Source organism: Talpa europaea, assembly GCF_964194135.1.
Source record: "Talpa europaea genome assembly, chromosome: 16".
In the NCBI taxonomy this organism is placed as follows: Eukaryota; Metazoa; Chordata; class Mammalia; order Eulipotyphla; family Talpidae; genus Talpa; species Talpa europaea.
In genome coordinates this window covers 26,405,758-26,421,863 of record NC_140084.1, presented here as the reverse complement: position 1 = coordinate 26,421,863, position 16,106 = coordinate 26,405,758, and the positions used below count along the sequence as shown (strand labels likewise).

Below are 16,106 nucleotides of genomic sequence, written 5' to 3'. Positions count from 1 at the left end.
TAGGTCAGTCAAATGATAAAATATTTGAAATGTTGACCTTGTTCCTTCCAACTGGTAGGCAGATTTCATCCCTAGCCATCCAAGTGGTGGTCACATGTGTGCTAGTGAGGCCTGGGTGTGCACAGACTGAGCTGGGAGAGTGATCAGTGTGTATATTTTGGGTTGTGTATTGGGTGTATGCAGGGTGTGTACTTGGTGTTTGTTGGATGAGTGCTTAGTGAGTGTTGAGTATGTGTTGGGTGTGTGCTTAGTGAGTACTGAGTGTGTGCTGGGTGAGTACTTGGTATGTGCTGGGTGTGTAATGGATATGTGCCATTGTGTGTTGGGTGTGTGCTGGATGTGTAACAGATGAGTACTGGGTGTGTGCTGTGTGTGTTCTGGGTGAGTACTGGGTGTGTTCTGGATAATAGGTGTGTGCTGGTATATGCTGTGTGTGCACTGGTGTGTGCTGGGGTGTGTTGGGTGTGCAGTGATGTGTTCTGCGTGAGTACTGGGTGTGTACTGGTGTGTGCTGGGTGCGTGCTATGTGTTGATGTGTGCCGAGTGTGCACTGGTGTGTGCTGTTGGGTGTTGGGTGTGCACTGATGTGGTCTGGGTGAGTACTGGGTATGCACTTGTATGTTCTGGAAGAGCCTGGCAGTGCTGCCTCATGAAGGACCTTGGGCCCATTGGTTGCCCTGCTTGTGCCCATTTCAGTGAGGGACAATGCTGGGTGTCTGGCGTCACAGGGAGCCTTTTTTTCCTACGGTTCCCCTTGGTCTTAAGAGGAATCTTGTCAGGCATTCCTGAGAGTCTGTGACCTTGACTGCCCACTCTGTGAAATGTGAGAGGGTGCCATGAAGAGGTGCAGGGATCAGAGAGCACTTGGACTGCTCTGCCTGGCATTTGAGGGTGGGAGGAGCTGGTAGAATTCTGCTGGAGGTGACACTTGACCTGTGGTGGTTCTTAGACTGTTAGCACTGCCCAAGCTTAGGTGAAGCAACTGGGCATTACCGAGCTTGTGCATCTGCAGGTTGTGTGAAGCAGCAGAGGTAGGAAAGCCCCTCCCTGCCCCTGTAATGTACATGAGAGCTGATTCATGTCAGCCATCGTGAAAGCTACGAGAGGTAAACACCAGAAACAATGTACAATCAATCATGTCAATAATCATGCTTATATTTGTCTAGAATTAAGAGTTTAGAGAGGAATTTTCTGTTCATTGACTCCCACTGAAATTAAAGAGATCACTTTCAGAGACAGAGGTGAGAAAGAAATTCCTAGGGAACATGACCTTGGAGTACAGATAGGTGGAGCGTCATATATGAAGTGGAAGAAAGAGCATACAGTACAGCAAGACTGAAAGAACATGATTCTGGATGGGTGGTATGTATGTTGAAGGGAAGTGGAAGGTAAGTTTGGAAGGTAAAATGGGACTTACTTATGGTGGTCTTCAAATATTGACCTAAGAAGTTTATATGGGTGTGTGGTCCTCTGATGTCCAGTCAGCTACACAAGTTACACCATGTTGACACATCAAAGTGAAGTCTGTAACTCTGAGCTATTCATTTTGGTAATTTCTCATTCCTAACCCTAAAACATGTAGAGTATGTATTTAGTGTCACATACATGTTGGATGAAGGGGTGGGTTTTGGATAGTGGATAGATGAATGGGTAGGTAGATGGATGAATGGATGAGTAAATGTATGTATGTATGTATTGATGGATGGATGGATGGATGGAGGATGAGTAGATGGATGGATGGATGGATGGATGGAGGACGAGTAGATGGGTGGGTAGATGAGTAGATGAGATGATGGTAGATGAGATGAGATGACTAGATGAGTAGATGGGTGGGTGGGGGTGGATGGATACATGGGTTAGGTGAATCATTGTATTCTCTTCCTTGAAAGTCTTGATTTCTCTTTTAAGAAATCCATCCATTTACCTTCTCCCTGGATAAGGCTGTTTTGGTGATCAGCCAAGAAGACCCATGAGAATTTGAGTTGTGCATATGTAGTCAACTTTGAAGAAGCCTTTGTAAGGATGACCCCCAAACTTTCCCAACCCATTGCCCAGTTCTCAACTGTGTTTCCCCTGGGTTTTGACAGCTGTCACATACTATACTGTGAGGATCACTGTCCTACCTGCAGGGGCTCCCATGCTCCAGAGATGAAGCTGTCTAAGGCATGACCCTTCTCAGCCATTAGCAAATCGGCTGTTACTTGAGAAGTCTGAGCATACCCCTTACCCCTAATAATTCCAGATCTTCTTTGCAGTGATCTGAAATTCCAAGGTGAGAGAATTTGTTCATTGAATGAAGTTCTTCTAATATATTAGATGCATTATAGGTTTCAGATTGTGTGGACTAAGAGAGAAAAAAGATAATGGTCAGACCTTGGATTCCATCGTCTAGGTCAGTAGGTTGGAAACGTATTGAGTTCAGAAGAAGAGATGGCGATCCGGTGCCTTAACTTCCTTCATCACCCTCGGAGTCCTCTCCTGGACTCCAGAGGCAGTGCTTTGCCTGATAACCCACCCTGGTCACAAGCCACAGTGACCGAGTGGCACCACGGTGTTGGGCTGATTCAGGCTCTGCCTTCTCTCCTCCATCGAGGTGTAAAGTGACCGTCAGTAGACCTCCCCTCCCAGGCTCAGGCAGTGAGAGTAGAGAATCCCATGAGTGCTGGGGGTTGCGACTTCCACTGCTGATTGGGTGCCCGGTTGGTTCATGTGTGCTGGAAACCGAGCACGAGGATGATTCAGATGGTCTCCAAGTGCGCTCTGTTTTCTGAAGGCTTGTCTGCAGCAGTTGCTTTGTATGTGAATGTGTCCTTGATACATTTATATTTCTTTGCAGTGGGTTGGTGCCCAAAATGGAGCAGAACAGATCTTCCAGGAGCAATAGGATGAGTATAATTGTAGAGCTGGAGGAGCTGGCTTCTATTTCTGATCTTGGGGAGCCTCCCAACTTTCTGGTCTTCTCTTTCTGCCATCTCTTCCGTGGGGAAGGTCCTGGAAAGAAGGTTAATCAGGGGGCCTGTTTAAATCGCCAAATAAGGGTCTTTCATTGCCATCAGAATCCTAAGAGAGAAATCCTGGAAGTGTGTTGCATAGGTCAGTGCTGGGGCTCCAGGGCTGGCTTCTCTCCCACATTTGGAGGAACAGACTTGTTCTGGATGCCAGGCTCCAGCACAGACTGGGCTCTCCAGCAGCTGGGAGGCGTCCCCTGCACCTTGCTGTTATTGGCCACCTGCAGGATCAGCAGCAGCCTGCGATGGTCCTCAACCACTGGCGACTCTGGCTCTGCCGCAAGGGGCTGTTGTCCTGCACTGACTCCTCGCTCCACTCAGCTGATGCCATGCTCTCCTGGCATAGAGAGTCTCAGCTTTATTAACACAGTGATGCCCAACTGAACAGGCATTCATCTCACACATTACATCAAATTATCGTGTACAAAATTAATATTCCTGACCTTGCTAGTGGGAAGAACAATCAATCTAGGGGAGCTTGTCATCCCCACACAGCGAGGCTTCTGGAAAAGTCCTGACCATTCCAGCTTCAGCCCTGTTTCCTCACCCCAGAGCCAGGCCATGCTCCCCCAGCTCCTCTGGCTTGACGTTGGCCCTTTGCAGGTCCTCTTGGTACCTGGGAATCTCCAGGCCCAGGTCTGGGAAACCCCTGGCCTCCCTGGTACCATCACAAATGCCACTCTCTGTCATCAGAGGCTGTGCCCTGTCACCCGATGGCTTGGGTGACACCTCTTGCTATTCCGTTGGTGGAGCAGACTCATTTTCTGCTGGACTGTGATCTCCTGGGTGCCAGCATGAGCTTGCCTCCTTCTCTCCAGCCAATTTACTCTCTCTGTTGCCTATTTTAATATCCCAACGGAGGCCCAATGACTCAGTCTAATCACCTTGGTGTTACTTGGTGAGGTTAGCTTGGCTCCCGTTGGCTCCTGTCTGCTTTGTCACTCACTTCCTTTCTCCACCTCCTCACTCTGGGAGCATTTGCTCTGACCCTTTCAACCCTCCCCGCCAGCAGCCAGGGGTACCCATTCTGATTCATTGCCCCCCTGAGTACCCTTTCTGTCTCACTCGCCAGGGCTCCTGGCAGCCATTTTATGGAACCTGGGGGGCCGTCTTGGCCCCAGGTCAGATTGTACCAGATGGGCAGATGCTGCAGATGTGGCTGCACTCACAGAGTCCTCCCACCCCAGCACAGTGAGGTGTGCTCCACTTCTGTCCAAGGGAAACCTGTGCAAAGCTCCCCCCCAGCTTTGAGGTCTTTTATAAAACAAATTCTTATGTGAAGCGGCTCAGTCTGGCTGGATTTCCCGGGTGTTTAGAATAAGGTGAGATCTAGGCGAGCTCTTGGGCTTTGAGCCCTTTTCCACCTGCAGAGGAGGATGCTCAAGGCAGAACTGACCCAGTGTGGGGCTCCGCCTGGAGGAGGGGGCCAGGCCGGGATGGGGGCTGCAGAGAGCCTGGCCGTCAGCGGGATCTGGGTGGCTGAGGGTGTGTTCCACCAGCACTGCGGAAGGGGGTCTGCCTCCAATCCCAGGGATGGGTGGGGGCCTGGAGTGCCTTGGGTCAGGGCGAGGGGTGGGTGGCGCCGTGGAGTGGAGATGGCTTGGCTTTGCTCCTGCTGCCCCTTCCTGGGCGTCCTGAGGGCCTGCCCAGGCTGAGGGAAGGGGAGGGGGTGCCTGGCCACAAATTTGAATTTTGTGTGAGTTAATGTGTTAATTTACAGTTTCTTCCCTCCTCCTTTCTTTGCCCTTCACCTACCCCCTGCTCCCTCCTCTCTGACTTCCTCCTTTTCCACAGCTTACACCTTTAGGGGGCCAGAGAGAGGAAGAGCAGACCCTGCGCCTTTGGGGTGCTCTCACCCTGTGGGGTGCTTCGCTGCTACCCCCTTCCTGAAAGCCCTTGTGGAGGTCTGGGGGTCAGTGACCTTTAGCTCCGAGGCCTGCACAGACGAGCAAGGGGCAGGGGTGGGCACGTGTGGCCGGTGCACTTCCATCTGTTGGTCCTTTCAGCTTGGACGTGTCCTTCCGCTCACTCTTTAGGAAGCCCTGGGTTTCTGCACACATCTGAGAAAGGATTTGTGTGGCAGATAAGCACTCGGCCCTCTCCCCTCCATGGCTGAAGGGACCAGAGCTCAGAGACCTGACGCCAGTGTCGTGGCCGCGTGAGGCCCAGGGTCTCACCTGGTGCGACACCATGCAGTTGAGACATCATACAGTTGAGCAGAAAAAAAAAATGCCATGTGGGTCATCAGCGAAGACTCCAGGTCCTCTCTGGGGTCCAGGCCTCCCCGGCATGGGCAGCTCTCCCAGCCCCTTCATTGACACTGGGGGTCCTGTGGGTCCCGGAATGGGGGTGGTGAAGACACTCCGAAGTGCCCTCGCATGCTCAGGGTGGAAGCATATTCTGAAACAGTGAGCTGACTCGGAGCTTCACTTGGGGTGGTGTTTATTGAAGTTCAACTTGAATTTGATTCATGAATCAGGCAGAGTGGCTGGGCTGTGAGGACAGGTTGTGGGGCGGGTGTGAGGGGCTGAGAGGGGATCGGTCCTGAAGCAGCAGTTTGTGTCACGTGTAGCTGAGTCACCACGCTGAGCTCTGGGCAGTTCCTTGGGATGTATGAGAGACTGAGAGGAGTTTGTTGGGGCCTGGGCTCCTCTCGGGGCTCCCCTGGCCAGGCTGGGCACCCAAGGGGTGGCCCCATCACCTGTGGGGCGGCCAGGCCTGCCTGTCCCAGCCGCTTCCTCCTACTTTGCTCCCAGGGTCGCCTGAGGAGTTAACTGCTTCCTTGATCACTCCTCAGCTCTTTAAATTATTCTTTAAAAATATGTTTCCTATGCTGTTTGAAAATCTGAGTATTCAGGGGAGGTTGAGACAAGGCCCAAGTCTCCGGCCTTGGAACTAACCCAAAGCAGGGCCCCGGCGTCTCGCCTCCGCCAGCCACACCTGGACTCCGAGCTCAGGCCTCTGTCCTCACCGTCTTCTGCGCAAGAATCGCCTGTTCCCGGCTCACCATCACGGCTTGCTTTCTCTCCCCAGCTGCCCCCCAGTCCTCTTGGTGCCGTTTGCCTGTCTCTCTCTGTCTCCCCAGGTTTCTCTGTTTCTGCGTCCCCCTAACCCCCAGGCCCTAATAAATTCTTCCTACCCCCCTCTTACTCCCATTGTTCTCTCTGCCCCTCCTCTCTCCCACCTCCCTCTTCTCTGCACTGGATTCCTGCCAGTCCTTCATCCAGCCTCCTCTCACCTCCCAGCCTCCTCTCCCTCCAAGCCCAGTCCCAAGCTTCCTCAGCCAGAACCACTCTCCACAGGAGCAGGTGCTGGGCTCGGCTGTCCTTACTGGGAAGACAGGCGGGAGACAGCTTGTGGGAACCTTTAGCCAGCGAAGCACCTTCTCAGGGAGTCTTGGGAATTTGAAAATCGAGTGTTATAACTTCAGAACCTTCATTTCAGCCCAGAAAATGCTAAAATCAGCATTGCTTTGGGGAGCAGGGCATGGGCATCGCTTACCCCTTCTCCCTCTCTCCCATGCACCCAGCTGCCTCCCAGCCCCCACCCCATGACTGACGCTTGCAGACCCTCACCGACACCCTCCAGCTCCTTCATCTCCTTTTGGGGGAGACTCGTACGAGTGTGATGAAGGTAATTCCCAATTGTCCTGAAATGAATTCCATTATGCCCCAGCTTGCTGTTTTATATTTATATCAAACGTATTCATTTCTTTTTACCTAGTGGTTGAGTTTAGTTAATGATGAGAATAAATATTAATGAGGGAGCTGCCGCCTCTGACCTTCTGGTGGCTCTTGTGGGCTGGCTCGATCCTCCTCGGACATGTCTGTGGTCCCCAGTCCCACCTCTCCGAAGACATGAGCACCGAGGGGTGCAGGGCACTCAGAACACCTCTGGAGGGGTGGGCCTGGGGAACCAGAAACCAGGCAGCGTCTCCTGGGATCCGGGGGCCCAAGAGCTTGGTCAAACCCCCTTACTCCCTCCACTGACTTCTCCTGCGGGGTCTCATCAGAAGGCTGGGGTGATGTCCCTTTTCACTTGATGGAACCCCAGTTTTCTGGATGCACATGGGATCCCTCCGTACCTACAGCCCGGAGCCACGGAGAGGGCAGGCAGGAGGTGTGAAATGGCTGAGGAACGTGCACATGAGGGTGGGATCGTGGCTGTTTTTCCTGGCTTGGCTTTCCGGGGTGTGGGCTCTGGGACATTGTTGGAAGCTCGTGGATGTTTGAGAGCCTTTATTTCCCGTGAACATGTGTCGGGCTCAGGTTCTTCAGCTCCTCCAGCTATCCAAAAATGTGTCGTTGGCCTTCAGCTCTGGAGTGATCGATGGCTCTCTTGCTGCTGGAAGAGCTTACTTTTTGTGGGGGGACAGTGAGGGCATGTCTTTAGGGACAGTTGCTGTCATTCTGAAAGGGCTCATCTCTTAGAGAGAAACTTCTAGCTGAGCGACTGGGGGAAAAATAAAACGCGGGCCCCAGGGCACCGCTGGCACGCCCGCCTCTTCTCCTGGGTTTCTTGGCATCTTGGCAGCTGTTGATGTGGTTCGAATGAGTGCCTCCCTCTGACTTCAGCTGCCCCCTCTCCTGGAGCTGGCAGCCACGGTCTCCATTCTGTTTGTTCAGGAGAAAAGAGGTGCTTGTGTGTCCTTGAAAAGTGGTCTGTGGATGTGGGTCCAGCGGGTGGATCCCAAGCAAGGAGTACACGCACTGGCGCCTCCTTCCCTAGTCCTCAGCGGTAGGAGGGTCCTATCGTCCCACTACCCCAGGCTCCTTGCTCGTGAACCATCATCCCACTGCCCCAGCTCTTTGCTCATGAACCAGTGCGGCTGAAGGAGCCGCTCACATTCAGGGAGCAGTGAGCCAGGAGGGACCTACATCAGCACATCAGCTTTGCTTTAGGACTTGCAGATCCATCTAGATGTTTAGGAGGTAGAAGAAGCCCTCTATGGTGTTCACACATTCATGGCATAAGTATGTGTTGTGACTGCTCTGGCCCAGGCAGCGGGACTGCAGCAGATTTGGGGGCAGGGCCTGCTACTGATTACAGGAAGCTGAAACTGCTTGACCCCCCAGGGATGTCTAGCTGTTCAGAAGTGATTTCCGTGGTCATGTCTTGTAACAAGAAGGAAGAGGGTACTGAGAGGACAAAGCTGAGGTCAGAGAAGGCTCCTCCAGATGTTAACCTTTGACCTGTAATTTAGGGAGGGGTAAATTGGTTCATCTTCCACTTCTTTGCACATACCTGGGGGTTCCAGGAGAAAGTAGAGAGTGAGATTTTGGTGCCTTCTCGAAAGTCAAGAGACTAGAGATGAAGCAGAGTCAGGTGTGAACTTTGGGTTGCTTTGAGGAATTTCAGCTTTTTTTTCTAAACCTGATGGAAGTAAGACCTGTGATGGCGACTGGACTGCTAACTGATAGCTTTCTGGTTCCTTCTATGTGCAGAATTAATGAGGGGCTGGGGCTGGGGCTGGAGTCAGGCAGTTGAGGAGGGAATCAAAGAGAGGCTAGTGGCCTGCCGGAGCTGGCTTTGGAGGGGACAGAGCGAAGGGGCAGATACTGTTACCCAGGCTGGTCATGAACATCCTGCCTCTGGACTTGACCTCCAACTAACCTCTTGCTAGAGGACATAGTGAGTGCTCTTGCTACCTACTATGCGCAAGGCTATGACAATGCACCATGGGCTCCCATGCCTGGGAGAATTCACACAAGAACTTGCAGAAAGTTAAGTAGCAGCAAAGGATTAAAAAAAACCAAAAAAACAAAACTGTTCACTGGGTGGAAGGAAGAAGGTTGACTGCTAGTGGCTTCTAGCGAGGAGACCACCCAGGCAGTCCTCCTGGACAATGACCAGAGACCCCCAGACTCCCCTTCCTTCCTTGTCTGACACAGGACATTCACACCCCAGTGTCTGGAAGTTCTTCCTCCTGTCCCACCAGCTACTCTGCTTGTTAGGTCCCATCAGAGAAGACCGTCTAAGGAAGAAGGTTGTCGAAGGCTCCCGAGGAGCCAGAGCTTGGAGGAAGTGAGCCAGAGTCTCATTTCTTATAAAATAGAGAAGCAGGGGCCTCCCTACTGGCACAAGGGGTTAAGTCTCAGCATTATGAAGCTATCGGCAGCCTCTGCAGCACAAATTCGATCCCCAGCCAGGGAGTTACCCACATGGCGCAGCAGACCACTCCTGTCTCACCTGCTACTCCCCTCAGTGTGTTTCTGTAGATCTGCCTGTTCTGCTCCCCACTCTGTCTCTGGTGAGTCCTGTCACCCCTACACCTCTGGCTTACACCCCAGCTCTTGTATGCATAAATAAATGAAATAAATCTTTAAAAAAATAAAACAGTAACAGAGAAGGGGGACCCTTAATTCTATGGCCTGACTTGTACTGATGGGGAAACTGAGGACTAGAGAAAGAAAATGACTTAATGCTTGGGGTGCAGCCACCACTGGCAGGGCGGGTGCTCAGGAAGCATTGGTTGGATAAGTGGGCACCGTCCATCTCTCAGTCCTCTGCCATCTCTCTGAAGTTCGGTCATACAGAACACACGTGATAAGTCCTTGGAGGACAACAATTAGGGCAACATGTAACAGAAGGTTCAGACTTTGCCCTTGCTTTAATGTGGAGGGAAGAACCAAGGGGTGGAAGTCAGATTCAGCCCATGAAATGCTTCTTACTCTTGGTCTAAAAAGTAAATGGCTTTTGAAGTAGGTCGTGAGGCCCCCTTCACATGCCTGCAAATGTGCTTGTGAGCAGCTGGGTGGCGGTGTGTAGGGTGAGGCCAGGACCCAGGTGCTTTTGGCACCGGAGCCTTTTAATTTCCTACAGGGTAGGATTTCGTTCCTTACCTTTCTTTCAATATTAATTTCCTCTTCAGTCATCATACTGATGACATTCTGATAGGACCCTGTGAAATCACACATTGGGGTGAACTGGCCCACTTGCTCAAGTAGTGTGTGTGGAGGATGTCCAGGCAGCCTACTGTGCACCCTGCATTGGGAGGGCTTCCATGGAGGGAGAATGGGAGGCCCAGCCTCTAGGGGGTCATTCTCCTGGGAGGGGACCCCTTAGCTGGTAGCCTTCAGGCCACAAGGGGTTTGCCCATGTCCACAGTTGACCCCTGCTTCTGCTGACTGCCTGGCGCCCTCCTATATGGGGGTAATTTCTGGATTCCTGCCCCTCCCAGACTAAATTCCATGGGAGCTTAATTTCTCCGGAGCCAGGTACCCACGCTGGTTCAGCTGCAGATGTCGCTCTGAGGACCACCTCCAGGACAGAAGGGCCCCTGAGGTCCATCTCTGCTTAGCCCAGAGAGCTCTTCTTCCCACTCCACTGTGTTGAGGTCTCCTTCCTTTCCTAGACTGAGCGCTCAAAATGAAGCCCCCTGGCTGGAGGCCTTACATGTGGAGGCGCCCAGTGCATTTCTGCAGACGTGGGCTGAGTCTAGCTGAGCCACTCTCCCTGCCTCCCCGCAGGAGTGCAGACCCTCAGCTGCTCTGGCCTGACCACCCACAGGCCTCCAGCTCACCTGGTGCTGAGACCAGGGAGCTTGCAGGCAAACCACGATGGCTTTCATGCCACCATAACATGTGTGCCAGCCTTTTGGAGTTAGCCAACCGAATTTTGGGCCAGCGTGGCCTCCCCTATTTAGTTTGGCCCTGGCCCCAGGAGAACACCACTTTGGCCATTTTTATTTTGTTATCTCTAAGTGCGTGGCCTCAAACTGGAAGTTGCCCGCAGTTTACACCTCAGCCGGCCACAGCAGGGCACGTCTGGTCATTTGTAAATCTCTGGTCACTTGGTCATTCCCAGGGTCAAGCTCAAGGCTCTCACGTCATTGTTTACACCTGAGCAGAAGTATTGCTCTCTCTGCAGGGGACACCAGTGTGTGTTCCTGAGACACTTTCAAATTACATCAGCATTGGGGCGTCACTGTTTTCTTGGCACTCAAAGGGGATTAGGTACGGGGAAAAAAATCACATACTGCCTGGATGGAAGAGGAAGGGTGGTGGGGGGGGGTTATTTATTTATTTTTTTCTGGTGTGAAATTGATCTGGGGCAATTCTTGAAAGTGATGAGTGTAAATTCCACAAAGCTTCCTTTCTAGGATTTTTTTTTTTTTTTAATTGGTGGTGCTATTAGCACCTCAGCATTCCATTCACCTCACACACCTACCCACTGGCCTTTTGAAGCCAACAGATATTGCTGGGAAGAAACCGCTGCTTCTCCTTCTCTGACTTGAAATTTTACCACAGGGATCACTACCCCCCAATGCCGTGGTCATAAGACCACCCAGCTTGGTTGATAGTATTCGGCAAGAATCAGGAGAACAGGGCCTCCCTGGTGGCACAAGGGGTTAAGATGCAACCTATGAAGCAATCCGCAGCCACTGCAGCACGAATTCGAGCTCCGGCCTGCCAGGGAGCTACCCACATGCCGCAGCAGACCTCTCCTGTCTCGCCCATTGGAGCTCCCCTCAGCAGTGTATTTCAGTCAGTCTGCCTGTTCTGCTCCCCTCTCTGTCTCTGGTGAATCCTCTCACTCCCTGCACCTCTGGCCTTCACCCCAGTTCTTGTATGCATAAATAAATAAATCTTAAAAAAAAAGAAAAAGAATCAGGAGAACACATAGTCACAATTTGGAAGCCTCTAGAACCCGCCTGCCCTCCACCTGCGAGGGAAGTGTGCATTCCCAGTTACGTTGCTTCCAGAAAGACAGGGTCCCTGTTGGATGCCCCTGAAGCTTATGCTGAGTAAATATTGACAAAGTAGTCTAAAGAGCAAACACTTTGACATTTGTAAGGTCCACTGGAAGGTCTTGTATATATTTATACAGCAGGAATGAGCACTGCATACCAATTTTCCTGAACTTGTTCTGACATAATTCTACATGGATGGTGTGTGTGCTAAGAATGGCTGAGTGCATGTGGCGGGGGGCGGCTGGGGCGGGCCATGGCGGGCCATGGCGGGCCAGGGTCTTCCCTCCCGGCTGGAACAAACCAGCATGGAGCCCCTGAGTGGAAACTTAGTCTGAGCTTCCAGGAGCCCGGCTTCTCCAGAAGGAAGAAAGAAAAAAAGCCATGAAACCTTGTTTTTAATTTACTGCCATTGATGTACTTTCTCTTTACTTGGTAAAAATTTTATTGATGTTTTTGTACTTTATATTTATTAAAGATTGAGCCTCAAAAATGTAATGAGTAAAAAATGCTTGCTTAATTTAAATTGTGAATCTGTCTGTTAAGAAATGCATTAGGGGTAGGAGAAGCATAAGACATATTAATTGACAGACAGGAACTGCTGTCTCTGAGGTTGATACAAGTAATTTATTACTTTAGAAATGAATGCCACCTCCAGAATGTGCTTCATTAATTTCAAATTTAGTTTTAATTTCAAGCTGTTGCCCCTTGAGAAGAATAAGGTGGCAAATTATGTTTGAAGAGCAGATTTTTTTTTTTTGCTCCAAAGAAACACCACATTTTAACTATTTAATTTTACAAATCAATGTGCCCATCTCTTTTGCCGTGTCTTCCCTAGAGCCACGATCTCCTAGGTAAGAGCAACATTTACTAATGTTTTCTCCCCTTTCTCCCCTTCTCCCTGTCTCTCTCCGTTCTGCCCCACCTGTCCCTCTTCCCCACCTGTTACGGCAGCTTATGTGTCAGACGAGTTAAAGGCTGCCGCCCTGGTGGAGGAAGACATAGACCCCGAGGAGAGCACGGCAGATGGGGAGCCCTCGGCCAAGTACATGTGCCCCGAGAAGGAGCTCGGCAAGACCTGCCCCAGCTACCACAACTCCCCGACCGCTGAGTTTTCCAGCCACGAAATGGACAGCGAGTCGCACATCAGCGAGACCAGCGACCGGATGGCCGACTTCGAAAGCGGCTCCATCAAGAATGAAGAGGAGGCCAAGGAGGTGGCGGTGCCCCTGGAAGACACGACTGTGTCCGACAGCCTGGAGCAGATGAAGGCCGTGTACAACAACTTCCTCTCCAACTCCTACTGGTCCAACCTCAACCTCAACCTGCACCAGCCCTCCGCGGAGAAAAACAACGGCAGCAGCAGCAGCAGCAGCAGTAGCAGCAGCAGCTGCGGCAGCGGGAGCTTCGACTGGCACCAGAGCGCCATGGCCAAGACCCTGCAGCAGGTGTCGCAGAGCCGCATGCTGCCCGAGCCCAGCCTGTTCAGCACGGTGCAGCTGTACCGCCAGAGTAGCAAGCTGTACGGCTCCATCTTCACGGGGGCCAGCAAGTTCCGCTGCAAGGACTGCAGCGCCGCCTACGACACGCTGGTGGAGCTGACGGTGCACATGAACGAGACGGGGCACTACCGCGACGACAACCACGAGACCGACAACAACAACCCCAAGCGCTGGTCCAAGCCCCGCAAGCGCTCCCTGCTGGAGATGGAAGGGAAGGAGGACGCCCAGAAGGTGTTGAAGTGCATGTACTGTGGCCACTCGTTCGAGTCCCTGCAGGACTTGAGTGTCCATATGATCAAGACAAAACACTACCAAAAAGTGCCTCTGAAGGAGCCAGTCACTCCCGTCGCAGCCAAAATCATCCCTGCCGCCCGGAAGAAGGCCTCGCTAGAGCTGGAGCTGCCCAGCTCCCCAGACTCCACGGGCGGCACCCCCAAAGCTGCCATGTCCGACACGAACGATGTGCTTCAGAAGAACTCCAACCCCTACATCACCCCGAATAACCGGTACGGCCACCAGAACGGGGCCAGCTACGCCTGGCACTTTGAGGCGCGCAAGTCCCAGATCCTGAAGTGCATGGAATGTGGCAGCTCCCACGACACGCTGCAGGAGCTCACGGCCCACATGATGGTCACCGGCCACTTCATCAAGGTCACCAACTCGGCCATGAAGAAGGGGAAGCCCATCATGGAGACGCCCGTCACGCCCACCATCACCACCCTGCTGGACGAGAAGGTGCAGTCTGTGCCCCTGGCCGCCACCACCTTCACCTCCCCCTCCAACACGCCTGCCAGTGTCTCCCCAAAACTGAACGTGGAGGTCAAGAAGGAAGCGGACAAGGAGAAAGCAGTTGCTGATGAGAACCCCAAGGAGAAGGAGAAGCCAAGCGAAGAGGAGGAGAAGTACGATATCTCTTCCAAATACCACTACTTGACTGAGAATGACTTAGAAGAGAGTCCCAAGGGGGGGCTGGACATCCTGAAGTCCCTGGAAAACACCGTGACGTCCGCCATCAACAAGGCCCAGAACGGCACTCCTAGCTGGGGGGGCTACCCCAGCATCCACGCCGCCTACCAGCTCCCCAACATGATGAAGCTGTCTCTGGGCTCGTCGGGAAAAAGCACACCCCTGAAACCCATGTTCAGCAACAGTGAGATTGTGTCTCCCACAAAAAGCCAAACCCTGGTCTCTCCGCCCAGCAGCCAGACCTCCCCTATGCCCAAGACAAACTTCCACGCCATGGAGGAGCTGGTGAAAAAAGTCACCGAGAAAGTTGCCAAAGTGGAGGAAAAGATGAAGGAGCCAGAGGGCAAACTGTCTCCCCCGAAGCGGACCACCCCCTCCCCGTGCAGCAGTGAGGTCAGCGAGCCTGTCAAGTTGGAGGCACCTGGCGAGGGGGGCTTCAAAAGTCAGGACAGCCCCAGCCCGCAGCGGGACGGCTGCAAGGAGGGGAGCCCCCCGGCCGAGCCGCTGGAGAACGGCAAGGACCTGGCCAAGCCCGCGGCCAGCGCCTTGAGCAGCAGCACGGCCATCATCACCGACCACCCGCCCGAGCAGCCTTTCGTGAACCCCCTGAGCGCCCTGCAGTCGGTCATGAACATCCACCTGGGCAAGGCTGCCAAGCCCTCCCTGCCCGCCCTGGACCCCATGAGCATGCTCTTCAAGATGAGCAACAGCCTGGCCGAGAAGGCGGCCGTGGCCACACCACCGCCCCTGCAGTCCAAGAAGGCGGACCATCTGGACCGCTATTTCTACCACGTCAACAACGACCAGCCCATAGACTTGACGAAAGGGAAGAGTGACAAAGGCTGCTCTTTGGGTTCAGTGCTTTTGTCACCCACATCCACATCCCCGGCAACCTCCTCCTCCACGGTGACAACGGCAAAGACGTCTGCCGTCGTGTCGTTCATGTCAAACTCGCCGCTCCGCGAGAATGCCTTGTCAGATATATCCGATATGCTGAAGAACTTGACAGAGAGCCACACGTCCAAGTCCTCCACTCCCTCCAGCCTCTCCGAGAAGTCTGACATTGACGGGGCCACCCTGGAGGAGGCCGAGGAGGCGACGCCGGCACAGAAGAGGAAGGGCCGCCAGTCCAACTGGAACCCCCAGCATCTGCTGATCCTGCAGGCCCAGTTTGCGGCCAGTCTCCGGCAGACCTCGGAGGGGAAGTACATCATGTCCGACCTGAGCCCCCAGGAGCGCATGCACATCTCGAGGTTCACGGGGCTGTCCATGACCACCATCAGCCACTGGCTGGCCAATGTGAAATACCAGCTTCGAAGGACAGGTGGAACAAAGTTCCTCAAAAACTTGGACACTGGCCACCCCGTGTTCTTTTGTAATGACTGCGCTTCACAGATCAGGACTCCTTCCACCTACATCAGCCACCTCGAATCACACCTGGGCTTCCGGCTACGGGACTTGTCCAAACTGTCCACCGAACAGATTAACAATCAAATAGCACAAACCAAGTCGCCGTCAGAAAAATTGGTGACGTCCTCCCCCGAGGAGGACCTGGGGACCTCCTACCAGTGCAAACTTTGCAATCGGACCTTTGCGAGCAAGCATGCGGTTAAACTCCACCTTAGCAAAACACACGGGAAATCACCCGAAGACCACCTTCTGTATGTGTCTGAGCTAGAGAAGCAGTAGCATTTGCTTTTGATTAAAATGACTGTAATTTGCTTTGAGGGAAACTGTTGAAGGCACCTTAAGGCCCCTCCGTCTTGTTCTTGGCACATGTTCTTATTTTAACTGCAGAGAATCACTCTGGGCTGGACTGTTTTGTATAACTGTACAGTGTTTAATAGAGGTGCATAATCAGCTGTTGTTACTGGTAAAATATGAAGGTTAAAACGCAGTGGTAAGTGTTTGGAACTTTGTGTAAATGGGATTTAGTTGTGA

General features: G+C 52.7%; 1 protein-coding gene across 1 annotated transcript in view; it reads left to right on the top strand.

The window, feature by feature from the left end:
- Positions 1–15,854, top strand: part of TSHZ3 (teashirt zinc finger homeobox 3) — a gene marked incomplete at both ends in the record, with an annotated part of 66,411 nt that extends 50,557 nt beyond the window's left edge. Inside the window, one exon of the mRNA XM_084257108.1 lies at positions 12,652–15,854. Coding sequence (XP_084113234.1) covers positions 12,652–15,854 — 3,203 coding nt within the window. The remainder of the gene's footprint in view (positions 1–12,651) is intronic.
- Between the last annotated feature and the right edge of the window lie 252 nt (positions 15,855–16,106).